General features: G+C 36.9%; 1 protein-coding gene across 2 annotated transcripts; it reads right to left on the reverse strand.

Annotated features, from left to right (window-relative positions):
* Positions 1–9,696: 9,696 nt before the first annotated feature.
* Positions 9,697–23,818, reverse strand: LOC121970365 (calcium permeable stress-gated cation channel 1-like). Of its 2 annotated transcripts, none has more exons than XM_042521048.1 (12): positions 23,564–23,818; positions 22,126–22,464; positions 21,176–21,325; positions 19,321–19,456; positions 17,581–17,682; positions 16,113–16,232; positions 15,902–15,982; positions 14,089–14,429; positions 12,894–13,139; positions 11,397–11,721; positions 10,503–10,736; positions 9,697–10,208 (listed from the first exon to the last, which is right to left on the reverse strand). In XM_042521048.1, exons 2-12 carry the CDS (start codon positions 22,437–22,439, stop codon positions 9,948–9,950), a joined length of 2,310 nt encoding a protein of 769 aa, XP_042376982.1. In that variant the 5' UTR covers positions 22,440–22,464; positions 23,564–23,818; the 3' UTR covers positions 9,697–9,947. The 2 variants fall into 2 exon arrangements, with proteins under 2 accessions (XP_042376982.1, XP_042376981.1); XM_042521047.1 differs by having other exon boundaries at positions 23,520–23,817.
* Positions 23,819–24,057: the final 239 nt, after the last annotated feature.

Consider the following 24,057-nt stretch of genomic DNA (forward strand, 5'->3'; position numbering starts at 1 on the left):
TTTTGCAACACCAAACGTGACTAAGACTTCTAAGAAGTCTAAGAAAGTCACTAAGAAGGTCACAAGGGAAGCAATCCCTAGGGTTGACCTAGAAAGAGTGAACAAGGCTTCTAAGAAGCCTAACAAGGTCACTAGGAAGGTATCTAAGGAAGTTATCCCTAGTGAATACCTAAAGCATCCAAGGAGCACCAATAGGTTCATTTTCTCTACCCCTTAGATGGGATAGAGAGTGTCAACTCTGATTAGAAGGGTAGTTAACCCAACTTTGATGAAGTTGACACTCGGAGAGCATTTTCAAGGTTATTATTAACCTTTGAAAATGAAAAGGATTATCATTTACTTCTTAAATGGAGTAAAATGTGCCATAATTTGAGTATTTGGATGTCATTTTAATTGGCACAAGAAATCATGTGTAAAAGAAATGCTAAGTTGGGATTTTGGCATTTTATTGGGAAATTCAAGGCAATTTAAGCCTTAACTTAAATTTGCTACTCTTAAAAGTGGTAAAATGTGTCAAAATTTGAGGAATATGCTTAATTTAAATTGGCACAAATTAGGAAAAGTAAAAGAAATGTCAAAATTAGATTTTGGCATTTTCTTGAGAAATATTGGGCAATCCAGGTTTAAACTTTAAGTTAGCTAAGGTTTAAGGATACTTAGATAGTTATTCTAAATATTTTATTTTTGCTAATTTTCCATGCTTTGTTTTTCTATCATATGTTATGACATCATGTTTATTTTTGCATTCATGCCTTATTATGAAAAATATAAAAATACCATGTCATGTCATATATACATCATGTAGTCATAGGAAATTTTCTTTTGAAAATTATTTATCGTTGATGTATGCCATAACGCATCATGCATCATGTTTAAGTCCTTGAAATTAAGGAAAAATGATATTGATTAACAAGTAACATCCTTGGTGGATGTTCCTAACATCAAAATACATAGATAGATATGCATGATCCCTAGATTAGGGCAAAACCAAACTTTACATCTCACATGAACTATAAGGTGACTTGTATGTGGTTTCATACACATCAAATATAAGTGAGATGTTAGGATGATGAACAAAACTCAAGATGTTGATTTAGTGCATTCTTTTGAGTTCTAAGTTCATCAAAACACATAGTTATGCGTTTTCCAATCATTGGGAAAGCTAATGTACAAGTCATGTGCATTGAGCCCAAAGAATATGGTTGGATATTGGTTTTGAAAATGTCTTTAAAATGCTTTTGGAATACCTTGGTGAAGACTATCTTTTGATTGTAATCATCATTGAATAGTTGAGCACAAACTTGGAAGAAAATACTAAAGTTTTTAAAAGTTTTCAAGTTTGTATCAATCTTTGAAAATGGGAAGTATTCTCTTAGAAAACTATTTTTCCTTAATAGTATATGCCCTAAGGAATGTCTACATAAATTTTCATGATTTTTCAATTTTTGTAGAATTTCAGGGGAGTTTCTGAAATTCACTGAAATAAATTTTCAACTTTTCAGAGCTCCGATCGATCACCCGATCGATTGGAGTGCCTCAATCGATCAGGCGATCGATTGAGAAGGCATTTCTCGCGAGCAAAAGCTCGCTGGATTGATCCATCGATCGATCCACGCAGTCTGAATGGATCAGTGGATCGATTCAGATGGGTTTAATTGATTGGGACCCAACTCCAATCGATTGGGAATGCTGATTTTAGCTGAGAAAGCTTGATTTCAGCATTCTTGAACCACCTTTAGTCTAGGTAACCATTCCTAACCCCTCAAAACACATTTGTATACATTTAGGGGGAGTTTTCATGATGAAAACAAGGATGGATTGGTTAAGAAAGACTAAGTAGAGGTTTAGGTTGCGGTTTGATTTCAATATTAAATTTTTGAACCTCAAAACTTCTAAACTTGGGTTTCCTAAAGGTTTAGGGATTCCAAGTCATTATTGGTGCAATGACAGAAGTTACGTGCATGTCTTTAGGGGGAGTTACTCTTTAAGGACATGAAAATTTATTTTTCATATACCTTGGAAGGTGGTTGACCTTCTTTAGCGAAAATGCTCAAGGTTGGGCATTTGAATGTAATGGAGAGTGGATATCTTCATTATTCAAGTGGTGTATACTCACGGATGAGCATTTGATGATAATGAAGGGTATGGGACTTCCATTTGACTCATGTGAATATACCAAGTGGTATATGCTCAAGGATGATTGTTAAGAATAATGAAGGGTATGGGACCTTCGTTATTGTGTTGTGAACAAGGGAAGTTGCAAACAATGTTGGGTAACTTTTCAGGGAGAGAGTTTTTTATGTGTGCCAATAGGGGGAGAATGTAGGGTTAAGTTAGACATTCATTACCTAAGAGGGAGTTTGCACTCTAGAAAAGGAGGAGAATGAAGGGAATCCTCATTCATATTGGCATGAAGGGAGTTGAGGCTATGAGATTAGCCTAACTTAAAAGAGGTATTGTCAAATACCAAAAAGGGAGAGATTGTTGGTGCAATATTCCTCAAGTCAAGGTTGACCTATTTGACTGAGCTTGAATTTAGTCAAGCTTGAGTCTTGATGTTTGGGTTTCGATATTTGACAATACATGTAGACAACACATGGAGATTGCAGGTGCGATGGTTCATGTGGGGAGATTGTGAAGGAAAGTCAAGTAGGTCAAGGTTGACCGGATACTTAATTGAAAAGTCCTGGTGAGTGAAATCAGGCAGATTAGAAGACCTAGTTAGTGAAGCTAGGCAGAAGGAAAGTCCTGGTGAGTGAAGCCAGGCAGATTGGAAGTCCTAGTGAGTGAAGCTAGGTAGTATGGAAAATCCCGGTGAGTGAAGTCAGGTGAAATACCTAGTGAGTGAAGCTAGGCAATATGGGAAATCCTAGTGAGTGAAGCTAGGCAGATGGAAAGTCCTGGTGAGTGAAGCTAGGCAGATAGAAAGTCCTGGTGAGTGAAGTCAGGCAGATGAGAAGTCCTAGTGAGTGAAGCTAGGCAAATGGGAAGTCCTGGTGAGTGAAGCAGGCACGGGAAATTCAAATGGATCAAGGATGATCGGACATCTGGTGTTGGAAAGCCCAAATAGGTCAAAGAGATTGATCGGATACTTGGCACGAGAAAATCCAGGTGGATCATGGTTGATCGGACACCTGGTGGAGATAAGTCCAAGTGTGTCAAGGATGACTGGACACTTAGCATGAGGAGAAAAGTCCAAGTGGGTCAAAGGGATTGACCAAACACTTGGTGAGAGAGTCTTAGTAGGTCAAGGGTGACTGGATGCTAGGCATAATGTACCAACAGGTCATGGTTGACCGGATGTTGGTTTAGGGGACCTGGGACTTTGTTTTAGGCAAAAACAAGAGCTGGATCGATCAGCCGATCGATTGTCTCATGCCCAATCGATCGGCCGATCGATTGGGTGAGTCCCCGCGACAAACTTCCTCCCAATCGATCAGTGGATCGATTGGGGAGAAGTGTCGTGCGAACAGAAAGCCTCCCAATCGATCAGCCGATCGATTGGGAGCCTCCAATCGATCGGGCGATCGATTGGGTGTGATTTTTGACGATAAGCCCTGGATCGATCGACCGATTGATCCAGACAATTCCAGAGAGCACAAAGGCACTCTGGATCGATCGGTCGATCAATCCAAAGCCTCCCCAATCGATTGGGAGCAATCCAATCGATTGGGATTAAACCGTTGGTGTCGTATTTAGCTGTTGACGAGCAGTTCTCTCGGGAGAACTCACGGCTTCCATCTCTGATCGTTACAGCATCTCCACAGCAGCTCTCTTAGGTTCAGATCACCAGTTCTTAAAGGTTCTTGGAGGCTTGTGCTGGTGCACGTCCAAGTCAAGAGGCGAGGAAGAAGTTAGGGTTAGGGTTTCGTGTGCAAACTTGTAAGCTTTGGCTTGTATTTTATTTTCCCTTTCCTTCTTCTTGTACTGAGAGCTTGTAAGGCTTCTCCGCCTTCGGTAGTTACCGTAAAGTAGTAATTTCATAGTGGAGGGTGTGTGAGTGGGTGGATCCTTGGATTAGTCACCTCGTGTTGAGGTGGATACCCAGTAAATCCTTTGTGTTAGCGTTGTATGTGTTGTTTCTTGTATTTCCGCTGCATATCTTTGAAGAAACAAACAACGAAGAGCACGACAATCGCGAAGAGCTATTTCCCCCCCCCCCCCCCCTCTAGCTACATTTCGGTCCTAACACTCCTTACTTCTTCTTTCTTCTCCTTATATCCCCTTTCACATTATTACACCGGCTCCACTCCTTATAACCCATATCACTAGCCTCCCCTTCAAGTCTAGTTAAAGGAGGTGTGCCCGACTGACTAGACTTGAGTGTGGTAGTGATCTCGTGATCCCTGCTACAATGATCTCGTGACTCCTGATATTATGATCCCGTAACTTCTGCTACAATGGTCTCATGATACTTCCATCTATTTAAATAAGTGTGTGATCCTTCCTTCTACAACATCCAGCCCTGCTTTTTCTTATTCTACTCTTGTTCTACCTTCTTTCTGAAAGTCTTATTGGAAATCATGGCTTTAGATCCTCCTCCTTGGGATCAATTGATGCACGAGAAGGAGAAATTTTTAAACGAGGTCGTGCGAGCCCTGGATTTACATCGTTCCTCTCAACATGAACTAGAGGCGTGTCCGCTATCAGCTCAAGCACAGGTTCAATGAGAAGTGGCTTTGAGGAATAGAGTCTACTCGAAGTTGAAGCAAAAGATTGAGGAGCTGGATAATCTAAGAGTCCAGCATACCTCAGAGGTAGCCGCTCTAAATAGAAAAGCTCATGCAGATGGTTTACTAATATCTCAGCAACAACGAGCTCTGGATCAACAGAAAGGTAAGGTGGATCTCTACAAGCCGAGTTGGCTCAGATTAGGTCAGAGAGGATCTTTCAATCACATGTTTGTGAGGGGGAACCCCACAAGTGCCAGAGGACAGGACCAGCCTCTTCCCTCTGTCCGGGCTGCCACTCCACCACCCGTCCCCATTTAGGACGGGAAAAGCAATCGGGTGGCTCTCATTAGGTTCTGTTGGGTGATAGATTTTCATGCCAAAGAACATGATAATGAGTCGGCTTACTGCTCCATACTTTGCTTAGGTTATTTTCCATCAAACTAGTATTTGTTTATGGAAACTTGAAGGTTATGATTGTAAATTCATTGATAGTAATATCATGAGCTTTTATGTTTGAGGGATGTGTATAAAATCAGGTGATCAACTACTTTTAAAAGTGATTAAACGAAGAATTTTAGGTATACTCCTGAGCGAGTATGCACTTAACTGGGTTCTTGGACTTATTTATCAAAACTGGTCGGGTTTGTGTTTGGTCAGACTATTTGGAGCCAGGCCTCGCTTTAGTTTATCTATATTTTCTCCTCATTCCTCTCTTTATTACGCCTAGAAAATTGAACACCTTTTTCCACATTTCCTCATTGTTAATTGGTTCTTCAATGGAAAGAGAATATTGGAGGTGCTTGGTACTTCTCTTGGAGGTGCTTGGTACTGTGATGATAGTCCAAGTATGATTAAATTTGTTATGTCCATCATAAATGCTCGTTCATGGATTTCTGACACGTGTCGTTTATTTCTTCTTCCTGACGTAATGGTTCGCACGCTCTTTCAGTAACACCCTATCGCATTCTCCCCTTGGCAAATCAACGACTTCTCTTGTGAGGGTTCTTCCCCATCTAACAGCGGTCCTTGCTACTCAATATTTTTGAAAAAAACCCTAAACCCTTTATGTTCTTACCCCTTCGTCTTCTTCCTCAAGCTTTCTGCTGATACTACTGCTTGGGCTTTCCGCAGTTTCTGCCGACCTCTTTTCTTCTCCTGTCCTCTTGTGTCGTTCCTCCTTCTCAAATCTTCAGTAAGTTGCTTTTCTTGTATTCTTGCATTATTCTATGGCTGAAGAGTCTTTCTCTACTTGGTACGCCCAGGCCTCCTCTGTTTTTCGTAAAGCTGATAGGTTTGCTCTTCGTGCTTTATATGAGATCCCCAAAACCCATAGCATTATAATTCCTAACTCTGATTCTCACCCTCACCTCCCTCCTGATAATCACGTTACCTTCTTCAAAGATCAAATAACAGTCGGTTTGCGTTTTCCCATTCCCCCCTTTCTGATAGAGATACGTAAGTACTTTGATATCCCCTTGCAACAATTCGCACCAAATGTCTTCCGTTATCTTTATGGTATGTTCATGCTTTTTCATCTCTTTGATATTCCTCCCACTCCTCAGAACTTTTTTATGTTTTCTTATCCTAAAAGGTCAGATCTTGGTGTTTTTCTATTCCATTCTAGGCCCAAAATGACTTTCTTCGAGGAGATGTCATCTTCCATCAAGGGATGGAAATCACGCTTCTTCTTTGTGAAATTTCTTGAACTCATCCCTTGGTCTTCTTCTTGGAATCATCTCTTCCCTCTCTTCCTGACGTGAAGGAATTGCATAGAGATCCTTCCTTTACTACTTATTCAAAAAAGCTATCAGGTTGTCGCATGTTTATTCACAAATAGATTTGCGATGACCTCCTCTATCTCTTTGGATTGAGCCCTGTCAAAATAGGGCTTCATGGCTCTCTTGGTAAGTCATCTTTTATCTGTTAAAATCCTATTTTACTAACTAAGATATTTTTCACTTTATGTAGTGGATGCTCTATTTGAAGCTACGATTGATGAGCAATTGTGTCTGGCGGAGGAAACAGTTAAAGCTAAGGAGCGAGAACTCCTCACGACATTGAATCAACCTTTTTTTTCCTGAAGCCCCTGCTAGTATAGAGGGTGCTTCGAGTTCTCAGGATGCAACTCTAGAAGGGAGTTTTCCTAATCCTCCTTCAATCGTTGAATTTGCCTCTCCATTGGCTACGGAGAAATCTCCTGAAGAAGCTCCTACCAAGAAGAGACGTAAACTGACCCTTGCTCCGTCCCCAAAACAAAAATCTGTTTCCCATTCCGAAGACCCCCCCCCCCCCCCCCGCCCCGCGTAAATGTTGCTCCTCCTTCTCCTGATCTCCCTCTTTCAGCCCTTTATTATACTCTTGTTTCTTCTTCCCCTATAACCATACATATTCCCGATGGTAGTTCTTCGCCTGCCTTTTTTATAAATTTTCCTGAACAAATGACCTTGCCCCTCCCCCCCAACTCACCATACCTTATTTTTTGTCCCCTTTCGATTCAGACTACTTATCTTCCACTTCTTCCCTTACTGCTACTCTACCTATACTCTTGGGAGGGTCTTTCACTACAGCTTGGGAGGAGGTGCGCCAATTAATTGAAGGAATCGATCGCTCTGAAGTGGCTGATAAATTCTCTTTTGAGGAGACGAAGGTACCCTTATTTCCCTTTACGATCCTATTTTCTTAAGTATCCTCTTAATGCTCATTGTTCTACAACGCTGGATATATAACATGAGCATAGCCCATCTGCTATATACCTTAATAGAACCGTCAATTTGGGTTGGGCCCGTCGGGTTGGCCCGCCCCGCCAAACAATTTAAGCAGGTTGGGTTGGAATTTTATCAACCCAAGCCCGCCACGGGCCAACCCGCCTAGGCCCGCGACCCGCGCGGGTCGGCCCACGATGGGCTTGGGTTGGCCCGCAGGTTGAGAAACACATATAAGCTAAGTTTTTTACTAATTTATTATCTTTCTTTATTATAATTTTGAAATAAAAATAATACTTTTTATCCCACATAACAACTCGTTTGTGTTCATTTATATGTAAAATACATGTTTATGGATACATTTGGTTAATGAAACATTTTCGAAGTAAAACGTTGAAAATATAAAATATTTTTTAAATTTTTTTTAAAAAAATTGATAGGCCCGCGGGTTGGCCCGCCAAACGCGCAACCCGCCTTAGATTGGGTTGGGTTGGAAATTTCCCAACCCGCCAAGTTGACGGGTCAGCCCACCCTGCCCCGCCAAATGGTTGGCCCGCCACGAGCCGACCCGCCCCGCCATGGGTTGGTCCGTTTGACAGCTCTATACCTTAATCCAAGAAAATGCGGTGCTGAAGAAATAGGTCTCCGAGTTATCTCCCAACCTGGTGGCTGAAAAGATACAAACTTTGTTTGTCCAATTGGAAGAGACCCGCCAATCACTTAAAATTGAGACTGAGCAATCCCACCAGTACAAGGATGATGTGGAGAGTCTTCAGTCTCAGATGCTATCAACCAATGCCCATGGCGATGAGCTCTCTTCCAAGTTGGAGAAGTATACCTCTGAAATCGCTCAATTGTCCTCCCAACTACAGTCATTGAAGGACACCCACGCAACCACACTGGCTGAACAATTATCTACTTTGAACCTTAAGGAGGCTGCTATGAGGGCTTCTTAGGAAGAATTGGCCCATATATATATATATATATATATATATATATATATATATATATATATATATATATATATATATTCTTTTTCCATTTTATTGACCCATGTTTTTTTATATGATCAAATGAGGAGAAATTATGGTGATTAAGTTAAGGGGATTGCTTGTACTTGATTGTAATATTTCATCTTTTTAATTGTTTTAATCAAAAAATCATTTATTGTTTTATTGTTTGATTACCTAATCTTAACTTGAGTTGATGCACGTCAAAAAGAAAAATATTGTAAGTACCTTGGGTTAATTTTGATGTGATCAACCGAGTTAAATTAGACCTTATGCATTTTATGTCTTGTGTCTGAGTGTGCAAAGACTTAGGAATATAAAAAGTCAAGTGAAAAACGCAGCAGCGAGAAGGATGATACAAGAAGGGAGTTGACGGGCTCAATGCATATGAGGGATGATGAGCTATGGAAGAGTACACTGGTGAAGCGAGAAGGACGCGCGTGACTTATCCGAGGACAAGAAGTTAGGAGGAAGTCTGCTCAAGGAGGTCGGAGTTGGGTTTGAGTGAGCTCAACTTCGACGACCAGAGCATCACCCAAGCTAGCGGAACAAAGAATGGTCAATGATGAGATTCACCATTCGGATGAACAATACTAGAGATGCCTTAGATCAGATAAACAATAGCCGATGCGTCTCAGATCAACCAAGGTGCCTAGAATGACATTAGAGTTGTTGCCACGGAGATAAGCAATGGAGTCCACATTAGCTGTACTAAGGCGCCTCCATATGATTTGAGGCTCCTCCAATGAACCGAGACGCCTCCATTCAACTAGATCAGCCGAACATTAGCAAACTTTATCCTATTGGAGGCATCTTGCGCCAATGGAGGCACCCTAAATTGTCACATCAACAAAACAATTATTTCGACCCGTGTACTATAAAAAGCCTATATTTTTTCAATTTTAACGATGGAATATTTACTTTGTCGCTATTAGCGACGATTAATATTTAATCCGCCGCTATTAACAATAGAATTAAATATTCTATCACCAATGATCGGTTGATTTTTTAAATTTTATTGTATAATTAATGACGAATTAAACACTCTGTCACTAATAACGATGGCGAATAAGTTATCTGTTACTATTAGCGATTGGGTAAATAATCCATTGCTATTTCCATCGCTAGTACATGGGTTTTTGTAGTGCGATATCGATATCAAAAAAATTAAAATAATATAATAAATACCGTATCAAAATTTTTGATATATTGAAACTTTTAGTATAAACGGTAATTTTTAATATTTTCTCCATCCTTATATTACGTAAATAATTAATTAATTTACATGAACTTTATCCTACAGAAAAAACGAAGCTCAAATGTACATATTTCCTTATTTCAACTGTGCAAACAAACTCTATAAAATCAATCTAAGTGGAACTGATACAGATTTGTCAGCACAGATGAAAGAATTGTAAGCCAACTTTTAACAAATCAAGTATTGGCTCAATCTTTCAAACCAGTCGTAGCACTTGTAATAAACCGATGCAAAGATCATGCCCAGATTCATCAACTTTGCAAATTCCACGTATTTTTTTCACTAGAAAAGATAGAACAGGAACCTACAAATGTAATGGGATGATATCGATATCGGAAGGTGGCGATGATCGGCCATGTTTGCTGGGGATCGGGGTGTTTCGACGAGACTGGCGCTTAGTTGGTACCAGGACGTTATCATAATCTTTCTCTTCGTCAGATGCAAAGATTTCATCACTCTCCTCATCTTCTTTGAACACTGGATGTAGGTATGTATTTGATAAGTATGCTTTCAAGTTTAAATTCGGCTCCCGAGCATGTTCTAATGTATCTTTCATCATCGCTTCCTGAAAGAAAAAGAAACGAATAAACACAATTTTCTTGTTAGAACAAACCTAAAGATTGGGCTCCTTGCCATATTGTGAACACTACTGTTTCTTTCATGCTTCATACTAACCAGAATAGAAACATTCAAGACATACAATAAAAAAGGAGCCTTTCAGTTTCATTTTTAAATTTATAATCATGAAGAAAATTTGAATACCAGTTTTGAAAAAAGAATTGTCTATGTATTATGAAGATATTTACAGTAAATATTAATTGAAGTGATACAAATAAAAAAAACTGCAGTAAAGAGATACCTGAAGTGGATATTTAACAAAAGCGGGTTCATAACGATTCTTGCAAAATCTATGAAACCATATAGTCAATATAGGAAGCGCAATGAGGAAAGGTGTTGATTCAGCAGCTTTCTTTGTACTTAGGAGTCCAAGTAGAAGAATCTGAGATGTGACCAGTGCAAAGATAATGCGGCCATGAACATCTGGCCAAAATGCTGCTGCACTCTCATATTCTTGGTTGTACACATTAATAATCTAGATCACAAGAATAATATACATCAGAATAGATTTTCTAAGAACATGTTTAAGATAAGATAGTATGATGATCATTAGAATTTATAGTTTGACAAGTTTTTAAAGTAAGGTGTGAGTCTGAGGGGCAGAGAGACAAAAACTATATAGTTCATATAATAATTAATGATTTAAAAGTTTAATCCTAGTGATACAGAATTGCATAAAGTTCAATGAAGGATACAATGCATGTAGCTAACCCCAAAAAAGCATGATTAGCAGGACTTGATATTGATATTTGGGCTATATATCTATGTGAAAATGACATCCTAGGAAGGCCATTGAGATCTTTGTCTAAATACTTTATTCTGCTGTTACTACTCCGTACCCATTATATCATCTCTTTTTGCTTATGCATCCTTATCTCCTAAAGGAAATGAAGCAACATAATCGTCAGCCGCTACCAAGTATATCGTGCTGAAGATGGATACTGATTGTTCATTGCTAAAGGAAAGACCTATTATCTCAAGTTCATGGCTCCAAACTTATTATAATTATTTATGATGTAAAGAAACTAAGGTAAATGTCTAGTTAACTGACATAAAATATTCAAGTCAACCATAATATTTGATACCATTGCAAACTATAAGTGTATGGAATGATGTGAATTTCACAATTGCTCACCTGATGGCGAAAGACAACATATGCCAGAGCAAAAAATACTAGTATGAATGGAAGTAAAAAGGGTGTGATAGCAGAGTACACAAGACCAAGCAAGAAATACAGCTGTATCTGAGGCTCAGATGTAGAAAACTCGATGCTTCCTGGATCCATTGCCTCTTCTCTGTCCTTTTCAGTCTTTACTAGAAAGAAATTCTTCAAGTGGAAGATTATTAAAGGCTTCAATCTAAGAATCTCCCCAGCAACTCCAGCCCAACCATCAACCATGATAAAAGTGATGAAGAAAGTTGCTTTCTGTGGTATGGATACACCTATAGTCTTCGGGATTCTGCATAGCAAAGCATGCTTCAACTTATATTTGAAGAAAAAAAAAGAGTTTAGATTTCCAAAAGTCAAGCATCATGTATATTGCATTCAAGATTGATTGTAACACGCCTTAATTCTGTGATACTTAATACTTGCAATTCTTAACAAAGGAAAATCACTATTACCGTTTCAGCAGGCCAAGGTTCAATTTGAAAACCCTCCATTGAGTCTAATCCCTACACTAAACTCTATAAAAACTATATAGTTATATAATAGTGAAATTAATTAAACCATATTTTATAGTATTAACAATAGTTTCCTTTTCACCTAATTTATAATGAATATTAGTTTTTTCACTTATATCATTTTAGTGATACAGCCATGTTAACTATATTATGTACACTTGTACATGGTGCTTCCTAATTGGCCAACACCCATCTATTAAATATGACAGCCTATATATCAAATATGACAGATCTAATATTTTCCTTTTAACCAAGAGGGGATACAAAACTCTCTTTGTTTCAACCATCCGTTATTTTCCAAAACCACATGTCCTAAAGTATTTGAGAAATTATTCAAATATATGAGTTAAGATCATCATTTATCAGAGTTTTTGGGAACCATAGTATATTGCACTTTTTGGGACTTCTGAACATGTTCAAAAAACTCCAGGGCACTCTGAAGAAGCTTCAGTTTGACAGAATTGGATTGTACTTCATATGAGAGAGATATCAATACATCCTTATCAGGAAAAGAAGATTTATGTATTTTATTCATCAACTGAAATGTGTAGAAACAGAATTGAAGGGGAGCCTTGGCGCAATGGTAAAGTTGTTGTCATGTGACCAAAAGGTCACATATTCGAATCCTGGAAATAGCCTCTTGCAAAAAAGCAGGGTAAGGCTGTGTACAATGGATCCTTCCCCGGGACCCCGCATAGCGGGAGCTTCGTGCACCGGGCTGCCCTTTTTTTTTTTAACTGAAATGTGTAGAAAATCATTATATAAATTGAAATTTCAGTGATAACTTGCTGATATAGATGTATAGGCTCAATAATGAGCCAATGGAACGCAAATTCAAGTTTAAAGTACTGCTTCTGTCAATATGAAAAGATAAATGCAAACTAAAAGTATAGCTCTACAAAAGCATCATTAAGTTGGTTTTTAAATAGAAGGAAAGTGCAGAACATACTCAGTTGCTGACTGATGAATAAAACTATTTAGCTGCTGAAAAGCTGTTCCAAGAATAATACTCCCTAAGAATACATTCACTAGCAGAAAGAGGTAATATTTAGATGCAGATTGCCGCTGAAGGGAGGACAGGGATACAAGTCCTTCAAACTTGGACATGATCATCAATATTGTTGGCAGAAATATAAGAAATATCTTCAGAGCAATTCCTGGGAGAAAACCTTGGATAAATGATTTAATGACAGGCCTGTGTAATATGCAAATGGATGTAAGTCGGAAGTAAAGGCAAAAAGGCATAATTCCACAGGAATTTACTCCCAAAGCTAATACCTTATTCCATTTATGTTGTAATCTTCATATGGGAAAGTATTCCATCAAAAAAACAGTTTCATTCACGACAATATTGTTGACCAGACTACAATGTTTAGAGTTCTAACAAACAACCAGGATAATTTCAAAGGAAACAAATCAATATCATCAATGGAAATGCCTTTAAATTCATAGGAATTTATGTCAAACCTACAAACTGAAATAATACAAATTTCTGGCTAGTATATCTGGAGTAATCCATAAAACTCTCAACTATGCCTCCAAATAGTCTGAAATTTAATCATATAAGTGAAAGTAAACATTGCTGATACAATGTCCTGCAATAGTGTTAATGTTTAGTCTACTGATGGAGAAAGCTCTGATTGATTTCAGCAACTGAAGTTCTAAAATTTAAAATTCTTTCCAGTTTACGCAATCACAAATATAGATTAGAAATCATGTATAGAAATCTCTGATTGATTTCAGCAACTTGAGTTCTAAAATTTAAAATTTCTTTCCAGTTTAAGCAATCACAAATATATATTAGAAATCATAAGAAAGGAACTTGTACTTGTGAGTTAAACTTCTGTTAATAATACATTGTAGGAAAAGAAGTTTCATGAACAGATCTAGAAGTTTATGGTTTGGAAATTATGATGCCCACGCCTCAAACTTAAGTTTCAAATGGTTCAACAAAATGATGACCACCACCAATTCTAGGAGATCTCCTATTATATTTTTTTTCTCATGAAATTACATGGCTCAGGTTCTATCATAAGTGATATGGAGTATGGAGTATAATAAACAGATACAATCTAGTGAAATATAGTTAAATGGTAACCATACTTATCAAATAGCATGAAAGCAAAACAGTGAAATATACGCACACTTCAATTAATGGCTTCAAAAATGGAGCTGCCTTCTCAATTCCCTCAATGTTTGCAAGGGTCTGAACGAATGTTATTGGGATCATAAAGAAGAATGTTAGAAAGAAGACAGCAACAGTCACTATCAATCGTCTGATTGCAACGTGAACAAAAGGAATGGCTAGGTTATGCCAGTAAACATCACGTGGTTCTGGAGCCCATTCAGTCAACCACAATGTTGGGTTTCTAGTTTGTTGTGTCTGTGCACAAACAGCTGCTCCCCACCGTGTTCGGAAGGAAACAAATGCAACTGGCATGACAAACTTGGGATTCTTTACTATCTTCTCACGTTCAGCAGCTTCCTGGAAATATATTTTACAGCAAATTGGAATAGTTAGTTAAATATGAAACAACAAATATTCTATTGAATTTAATAGGAAAACTTAATTCAATAAAAAAAATATAATATATTTTTAGATGATAGAATAGAATCCACCAGCATGTAACATTTGCTGGTTCTTGGTACACTATCAATCTCATCCATATTGGTCCATACAATTACAAATTAATATTTTATTCAATTTCCCCTTGGGAGTGTTTAAAGAGCAAAATCTTAAAAACAGGAAAAAAAACTACAGTAGGACATATGTTAACCTGCAATGAAAGATCCACCAACATATATCTACAAAATTGAATCTCGAGTGAGAGGATGTAGACTGCAAAGTTAGAAACGAGCAACAAAAGTTACCACAGACTGTTGTGAAAAACAATGTGGGTCTCTAATCTCTATCCAACCAGATGCACCAGATGGACATTAGGCACTTACAAGAGACAAGCTAGCTGATTTGGATGCATGATTTGTCAGGGAAGCCCGCAGATTGCCAATGCATCAAACATGGGTTAAGGGCCTAGAGAAGGGCACCATGAAATGGGTTAAGGGTCACGTACCCTACTCCCTTGCCTAAGTCTCTGTTTGACAGTTTGATTTTTCAACTCTAGACTTTAGATGCTCTCGTATTTTGAAGCCCAATTCAGAGTATCAAATTGGCCTATGTAACCACCAGTCTGCTGAGTGCCAACATCAGGTTGTGAGGGAAGCATCAATGCTCTAATGCTTCATGTGTCTGATTATTGTCAGGAGATTCTGGTCACTTGTGCAAATAGTAGGCAGGGAAATAAGATGACTTGAAACTTCAAAGACAATGTTCTGTGATCTCCTTAAACTGGCCTTTGCATGATACCATGTGACTGATCTGGGCAACATCTACAAACCACATCTCATTATCCACCCGCTTAATAGTTTCCACCCACCACTTGTGGTTTGTGGAGTTTCTAAAATGGTTGATAAAGAGAATGTCATTCAAAATTGACAAAATGAGTTCTCATCTTTCTTCCTCCATCTTTTTCCTAACCCTAGTCCTTCAGAGCCAACAACTGAAAGATGTTGCCAATAGCATTTTTAGTGTGCTTATGGCAGTCTAACTTGTCTACTTATGGGGACTAAGTTCTAAACAAGGCAAGGTTGCACCCCTCAATATAAGCACAACAAGGACCATTGCCATTTGTTGATAAGGGTCTATGTGCATGAAGCACCTTGACTTCAAGATAAAGTATGAACTTGGATATAAATTTACATTCAATGGAAGTATGGAATAATCAATATGTCAAACTTTAGAATATAGCAACTAAGCTTACACTTTAATTTTTTATGACTATTATCCAAAGACTAGACAAAAAAAAAAAAAAATTGGTTCATGGTACGATGTCATTATTAAGCAAAAGTACTATAATGCACAATAACCATCCGATAAAGGATCCAATTAGTATCACTTACTTCCTCAGAAAGCTTATCAATCTTAGATGTGTAGTATTCAATCGCATCCACCTTGTCACCACACAGTCCCAGAAAACCAGTCTGTTAAAATTAGAGCAAATACAAGCATCAATGATCCAACAAATTCTGGATAGATGTCTGACACATACAGCTAAAAAATGAAAATTGGAATTTATTTGAAAGAAAGGAGTGAAATTATCCTCCAAATAACCTTGCGAGTAGGTCTTGTTGATGGATTACGTTCATATCTCAATTGATAGAAATCTTGCCAATTCACCATTTTTTCCTTCTCTTTAACCAGCTTAGCCAGTGTGTTTGCGTTATACACAACCTATACATACAAAACAGTAAGAAAAATTCAAAAACCTTTCGAGGGAAAAATAGTTTCAAGCAATTCTCTCACCAATCCTTATGGTAGATGCACTCATCTTCCTTTACCATATTTGCATCAAGTATAATATAATGCACTTCTGTTGATTTCTAATGAACCAAAGTGAATATCTCCATAGTGCTAAATTTAAGTGGAAGTGGAATGTTATACTTTTTGAAACAAGATGAATCCTAATTAGTGTCTTGATTGAGGGACCGTAGGTTGAAATATTTAGACACAAAAATATGGTATTCTGTTCTGTTTGTGTTGGTTCACTAGACCACAGCACATCTTACTCAGATACACTCAAACACGAGCCATTAATTAGCAACGATTTAGCAGAGTAGAAATTGGGCACCCAAATTCACCGTACAAGCATGTATTCCCCTCAGTGATTATTTGCAGGTCCATTTTTTTTAACTTTGTGGTGACATCTAGAAAGGATTTCACCTTTGCAACTAATTTAGGAGTTAACTGATATATTGTTACAAAATAACAATAAGGAGAAAACTAAGGGCAAACGAAACTAAGATGTAAGAGAACAAAATCTCTAAAAAAGGAAAATAAGGATGAAAAGATGAGCAAATTTTTAGCAGAAGAATAATAAATGCTGACATCACCAAAGAAGGTGTCTAAGAAACTACTTCTCTACCTTATTTCAATTATTTTCAAAAGAAACTAAACTTTTTAATTTAATAAAAACAAACATATTATCAGGTCACTTTTGTTCCAGATAACTGAGATGCAACATCAAATGTATAATTCAACAAAATTGCACTTTTGAATTGTAATGACTATTTTTAAAACAAATTTGGCATATGCAACTTTGAATTGATACTATCATCATTATACAACATATAGCTTGATACATAACGAGAAAATCTAGATCTACCTTCTCAACAAGGATTTAACAGTTTAAAGGAAATGCAACCAAAAAGATCATTAAAACAAACACATCAAATGATCAAAGCTATAATCACTTAGAACAAACTTTTGAGCAGCAATGGAGATGATTAAAGCACCCAACTCAAATTGGCAAAACCATAGGTTCACTACTTAGTTCTTAATTATGGATCAAAGACTCATATAACAGTGTCTAGCTGGCCATAGACATGCAATGGCAAAACCCCAAACTGTTTATTAACTCAAACCAAATATTCTAAGACATATACTGATGCATATTGTGATATGATTAGATTGAATAAGAAACACTTCAATGGTTTTACAAGCATGATTTGCTATATGAAGCTGTGTACTACATAATGATGATAGTGCTCATCCATATTCATGAAAGGATTATTAGGAATACCTGGTGGGTTAAATATTGATCAGGATGATTGACAAGGAAAAAATGTTCAACAAGCTCATCAACTGACTCATCTGGATCAGGTGGCACATTCCGAACGAGGACCTGAAATGTTTAATTCTAAAGTCAGTTTCCAAATAAGAGAGAGAAAAAAAAGGAACTGTGGAACTTTCACTAATAAAATTTTTTTGCTTTTGGTCTCAACAAACATTAATATCCATATATATATATATACTCATGACATGAGGCACATTATCTAATGTGGCACACTATCTAATGTTCATGAATGACAAAGTTAGGTAGTAGCACAAGTGATGATACATGTACTGTCACAACACATAGCCAACCTAACATAATATATTAATGCACTCGAGATACCCTCAAATATCTTGTGATAAAATGTATGATAAACCAACATGTATCACTAGAATGATCTTAGTCATCTTTATCTGATAAAACAATGTCTTAAAGACTGACTGAACTGGCCTGTTGCAGCATTAGAAAGCATCCTTATGAAATGGAATTGTGGCCCATTCATCCAGGAAAATCATGACCCAGGAAGTTAATGTCTCGACCCTCTAGTCAGGTTTTCAAAACACAATAAAAAAACAAACTTCAAATATTACTAGAGATTGAACCAACTTCAGAAAAGCAGAGCCCACTTTTAAACATGAATAACACAAACTATATAATTATGGATATTGGCCTAGTCAAACCCAATAAGTGGACTGACTCAACACAGCTGTAAAACACTATACAGTGACAACAATCAAACACTAGATCACTTATTCCCAAAGCTTAAGAGGCAAGAAAGAGATCAGTTTATTCATTTATATTTTATTATCAGCTTTCAATAAGTGCATGCTTGAACAAAGGAGAAATAACAGAACTATATGCATGGTTTAAAGTGTCGTGCCGAGACGGTTAAAACGGCGAAACATCTCGTTCTGCCCGGCGACTGGCACCAGCACGACCCCAGCACCAAAACTCACGACAGCTGCGACATGTTACGCAACCCCATGGCTGCAGCAAAGGAGTCGCTCGACCCCGCAACAGCAGCAGAGGAGTCGCATATAGCCGCTGTAGAGGGGTCGCATGACCACCGCGGTCGCGCTGGAGGAGTCACACGATCCCTGCGGCCATGGTTGAGGGGTCGCACAACCCCGCGGCAGCGCCGAAGTCGCACGAGCTCGCGAGTGGTGTTGGATTTCAGATTTTTTTAATTAAACTTAGGTTAATTATTTTAATCAACTCCTAGCTATGATGGAGATAATATAAAGATGCTTTATTAAATCCTAATAAAATTATCTAATTAATTTTATATTTCATTTATTTTAATTTAAAAATTATAATAACATTTTTTATTTATTTATTTATTTATCTATTTTCAAGTCTTTTCTTTTTTTAAAGATTATTTTTTATATTATTTATTTTTTAAATATTTATATTAAATATTTTATTTTTTAATTAATATATTTTATATTTAAAAAATATCGAAAGGATATCGGTACGGCACGATACGGTACCGAAACCGTATCGTTCCGGTCCAGGAATGAAACCTCGACATGAGTCAAAATTTTAAACCTTGACTATATGCCAATGTACTTGAAAGATGGCAAGTGATATAGTTCATTAAGACTAGCTAATGCCAAAAACAGACATAAAGGGAGAACATTCTCTACAATCTCAATACTCAAGACAATTGCATATAAAGCAATTTTAAGAAATCTTGGATGTGCTTACAGTGAACTGATCGGGACGGCGTTTCGTTGATGCAAGAAAATGTAACCTCATTGATGCAATACTGTCATACTCCTTGTTCAAAACATAACATGTCCAAAAGGTAAAGGCATATGCCATGACCAAATGGGTCCAAAACCTGTAACAAAAATGAGCATGTTGAAGACAAAGTCAGCTTTGTCAACTCAAAGGTGAGGCAAACAACATACAGGCAGTTTCTACAAGAAAAAAATGCATTGTAAAGTATTCAGGAGATAAGAAATAAAGGTATGTCTTCATGATAACAAGAAGGAAGAAAATTTGACTAATTATAAACAAGTACAAATAGTTGGCAGCACTCGTGATGTAGTTCTACCAGCTTCAAGATAGCACTTTTGTTGGAAGTTGATGTTGCAACAAAAGCTTATCTAGCTTGGCATCAAGGCTAGAGTGAGTTTCCCAAGGGTACATGTAATATTTTTTAGTGTCTCCAACTTGTGATTATAACATAATGGGTTGTCAATTGGCCTGAATTTGACTGCATTTCATACAACAAAACCAACAACAATTAAGTCTTATCCCACTAGGTGGATGGAAATTTGATTGCATTTCATACATTCAAATAATTATCTATTTATTAATGTTCTAATTATTATAAGGTTTAAAATATTGCTCCATGCCTGAGTTTCATGCCATAACTAAGCTAGTACAACATCGTGTTGTGTTGACACTTGACACACTTTGACAAGCATCAAAGCATATGAAGATGAAATTTAGATTATTTCTACATAAGTATCCATTCACTTTATTTACTTCTGAAAATAACACTAAAATATTCAGACAGTCAATTATATTAAAATTCTGTTGCTTCAACATGTGATAAAGTATGTTGAAATGAACTTAGATAGATTTTACACAATTAATCTTCTTCACTTTGATTTTCTATTTTTAATAAGGTTGCATAAGTTAGATTGTCGAATTAAAAATGTCTTTTACTCTTTTTTTTATTTTAAATGCACGTCGAGGGAATTGATATCAATTTTCTTACTACAATCTTTGTTTTAGATGATTTTCTCCTTTAATATCCATTCATTTTATGTACTTATAAAAATAACAATACAACAATTGGATAGTCACTTAAATTACAATATTATTGTATTATATGATACTTATTGTGCTTCATCATATGATACAACATATCAAAATGAACTTAGCTAGATTTTACTATATTGTTTCACTTTGATTTTCTACCTTTAATAACTTTGTATAAATTAGATTGTTGAATAAAAATATCTTTTACTCATTTTTTATTCAGTGTATATTGAAATGAATTCAAATAAATTTTACTGCTACAATCTTTTTTTAACTTGTTTCCTTCTAAAAGTAAGACTGTAGCAATTAGATAATCGATTGAACAAACTTTAGATGAATTCATCTTAATGTGTGTCACGTCAAGTGAAGGCACAGAACAATACTCGTAGACATGATCAAAATAGGTTACACATGATAGTATCAGGTTTTGATAATTTACTAGAAGTGTAGAGTTTGACCTGTTGGAGGCACAACATGAGATTCAAAACATAATTTGTATTATGATCATATTTCCATCCATGTTCTAGTGGCATAGTCAAAATATATTATTCCAATAAATTATCAAATTTTACATAATTTCTCCGGTGTCATTGTGTCGATGCATGAATATTCATTGTGTCGATGCATATTGTCTCGATGAAGTGTGTGTGCCTGCACAAAATTTCCTTTTTCTATTTCTATTGAATTAACTTATTATTTCCCTTTGGATTCTTTTAAACAGTACAAATGCAGGACATACATGATCAGTAAATTTAACTGATCTATTGATAAAATCATAATAGCTCACCTCTGTGACCCAGTAGAGATATTGGATACTGATAGTTTGTCAACGTCACTGTATTCTAAACTCTTTGAATCTTTTAGTCCATTACTAGTCCAGTTTACAGGGACAAGAACACCAAATGCCAGGATTGCAATGGGAATAAAGATTTTAAGTCTGCAATGGAGAAAAGGAAAACCAGATGAGCACTCAAAGGGATTGGCGACAAAATGAACAAACAAATACTGTAATTTGTAAACAATTGTGGGAAAACTAGTACATCACAAAGCATCCGAAGTACTGAAAATCTGAAAATACAAAGGAGCTATGCCAACAATGTGCTTTCCTCAGCTTATTGTGAAAATCTCAATTGTCTGGTAGATTCTCATGTGAACAAAATGTTCTAATCTTATCTACAACAATTTAATTAATGAAACAACATGCCTGAAAATGTGATTCCCTTTGACAATCTTATGTTGCATGAACAAACTGTCTTCTAGGGTTCAAGACAATGGTGAACCCAGTAGGAATATGGTCCATGAGGCGTGATTTAGACAAGACAGCCATTTGGGTGAACTCAAAACCTAGGCCAAAGAATTGTGCAAAAAATAAATTCTTTTGACTTCTCCTAGCAGAAGGAGAAAAGAAGGCAAAAGAAGATTGTAGAATTTTCTATGCAATAGTGAACATAAGTCCTCTTTACTCAATAAAAACAAACAATGTTTCAGTGAAAAGTTGTACTTAGATACAATAGTTGAACAAATAGATAGTCTTTTATAGCTTCAAATAGAGTCAAATACCTTTAGAGTAACTCTAATTGATTCAATTTGTGCAATTGTATGATCTATGTCGTATTAGATTACATATTTATTCTCAACGTATCACACCTAACTGCTCCTGATATTTCTGTATTAGTGTAATATAAATGATAACCAGCAATAACAAATGAAATAAAATCCAAAACTTAGGTAGAATACCCAATCAAGTATATTCGCAAGAAGACCACAGAGTCAAGTCCTGCATGGTCTATAAGCTCTGGTTCAGGCATCTTGAGAGCATCCGGCACCCATTCCAAAAATCGCAAGTATGACCTCCAATTCAAATTGACAAACTTTTGCACAAATGCTCCGCCATGAGGTGGACTGCTTCTTGTACCTTTAAGATACCATTTTGAAAAATAAACTCTGTCATTTACTGGCTGGATCCTTAGAACAGCAAATGCCACGAGGAATGCCAAGGCAGTGAGGAAGTTAATGCCTGCTGCAAACCCTATGTCAGCAATTGTGGCCATAACTACCTCCAACAAGACTTGTTCCCTGTGAATGTATGTCATTTGAAGGTAAATTAGAATGCACTTTATTCACTATAGAAACAAATCTTACAATATACTTATTCGGCAACAAAAAATACCCCCTTTGAATAATAAACAATAGGTTTTTGTCGTGTCAGTATCAACATATGATTTTTAGTTTAACTACTTATGTTCTGTTGAAATCTAAACAGTCTCTTTTTGCATTAAATAAAAATAAATAAATCAACTTAAAGTAACATTCTGTGGATGAGACTACCAAAAGTGCTAAGTGTCTCGTAATTCACACATCCCTGAATCCCACAATACCTACTACAATTGACGTGAACTGTGTTTTATAATGAAAAATGATTCAGGTCAAAACTTCTGAATCAGTTTAAACAGATTAAACCTTTTAATTTCTGAATCAATTCAAACAGAATAAACATTTTAATAAAATCTTCGAACCATAAACGGGATGCAGACAGGAATGTAGTTGCACGGATAGGAAAGGGCCATGGTTGACGAAATTCACTGCTAAATTCAAATTAGGTGAAGATTCCTATAGATATGAATGGTGACAAATACTTACCAAACATCAGTCTTCCCAATATGACACAAGCCTCATAGCAACCTTGCTTATTCACTCACTCAGACAAAAACCAAATCAAAGGAGGGGAACTTAGTTAGTTTTTCAAAACCTAAACCAATTACCACAGCCTGGCAAGTACCTAGACCATTTTAACCAAACACCTAAACGAAAGTCATCTTGTCACAGTCTCAACTGTTGGTCCTACTCCTACAGTCCTTCAAATATTCAACGAACTACTTTCTCATGTCTGTAACAACAAACAAATCCTTAAGACGTTCTGCATAGCCGGAGAATTTCCAGAAACTGACTATAAAACATACCATTATATCATCAACAAAGCAACAAATAAAAAAGAGAAACTCCAACGCTATCAAAGAAAAACGCATATTCAAAACATTAAAAAAAAAATGGTGGATTTCTTTTCTTTTCATTTTTCCCACTGTCGAGACTGCCAAGAAAAATACAGAGAGCGATAAAACGAGACGGCGTACGCAAGGATCCGCGGATCGGACTCGCAGAACACAGTGTCTACCACCTTCCAATCCTGCCGCGATGTGTTTTTCCTCCGACACTAATTCGTTCCTCAGACGACGACGGCGCGCCAGAGATTTAAATCCGATAAAAGAACAGCGTCCAGTGGAGCAGGGCTCGACGAAAAAGAGAGTATGAAATCAGTAAAGCAGAAATCGACGAGTTCCGCCGGAAGTCGACGAGTTGGTAGAGCGCAGAGAGAGACAGCGCAAAGGGAAACGGATATTTAACGGCGTCAGTACATGTGGACGCTTCCAGCCACGAACCATCAATTTTAGCCGTTTTCATTCACAAAGTGTAGACTCTGTAGTCATAGAATAATTAATTCCTGTTAAAATATCACCCCATAAATAAGATTTGTTTTCGACGTCGGCATCAGTGGAGACGAAATCAATCAATCGGCCGTCTTCGAAGACATTTTTGATATCACACGTGGAAGAAGACATTTTTGATATCACACGCGGGGGCGAAGTGTCGGCAAAGGCTTCCAAGTCGCGT

The sequence above is a fragment of the Zingiber officinale genome, chromosome 4A (genome assembly GCF_018446385.1).
Source record: "Zingiber officinale cultivar Zhangliang chromosome 4A, Zo_v1.1, whole genome shotgun sequence".
In the NCBI taxonomy this organism is placed as follows: domain Eukaryota; kingdom Viridiplantae; phylum Streptophyta; class Magnoliopsida; order Zingiberales; family Zingiberaceae; genus Zingiber; species Zingiber officinale.

Coding starts and splice junctions, on each gene's coding strand:
- LOC121970365 (XM_042521048.1), bottom strand. CDS start 22,439: ATGGCCACAATTGCTGACATAGGGTTTGCAGCAGGCATTAACTTCCTC. Junction 21,326..22,125: donor TTGCGAATATACTTGATTGG/GTATTCTACCTA, acceptor TCTCCATTGCAG/ACTTAAAATCTTTATTCCCA. Junction 10,209..10,502: donor TTGTTAAATATCCACTTCAG/GTATCTCTTTAC, acceptor TTTTTCTTTCAG/GAAGCGATGATGAAAGATAC.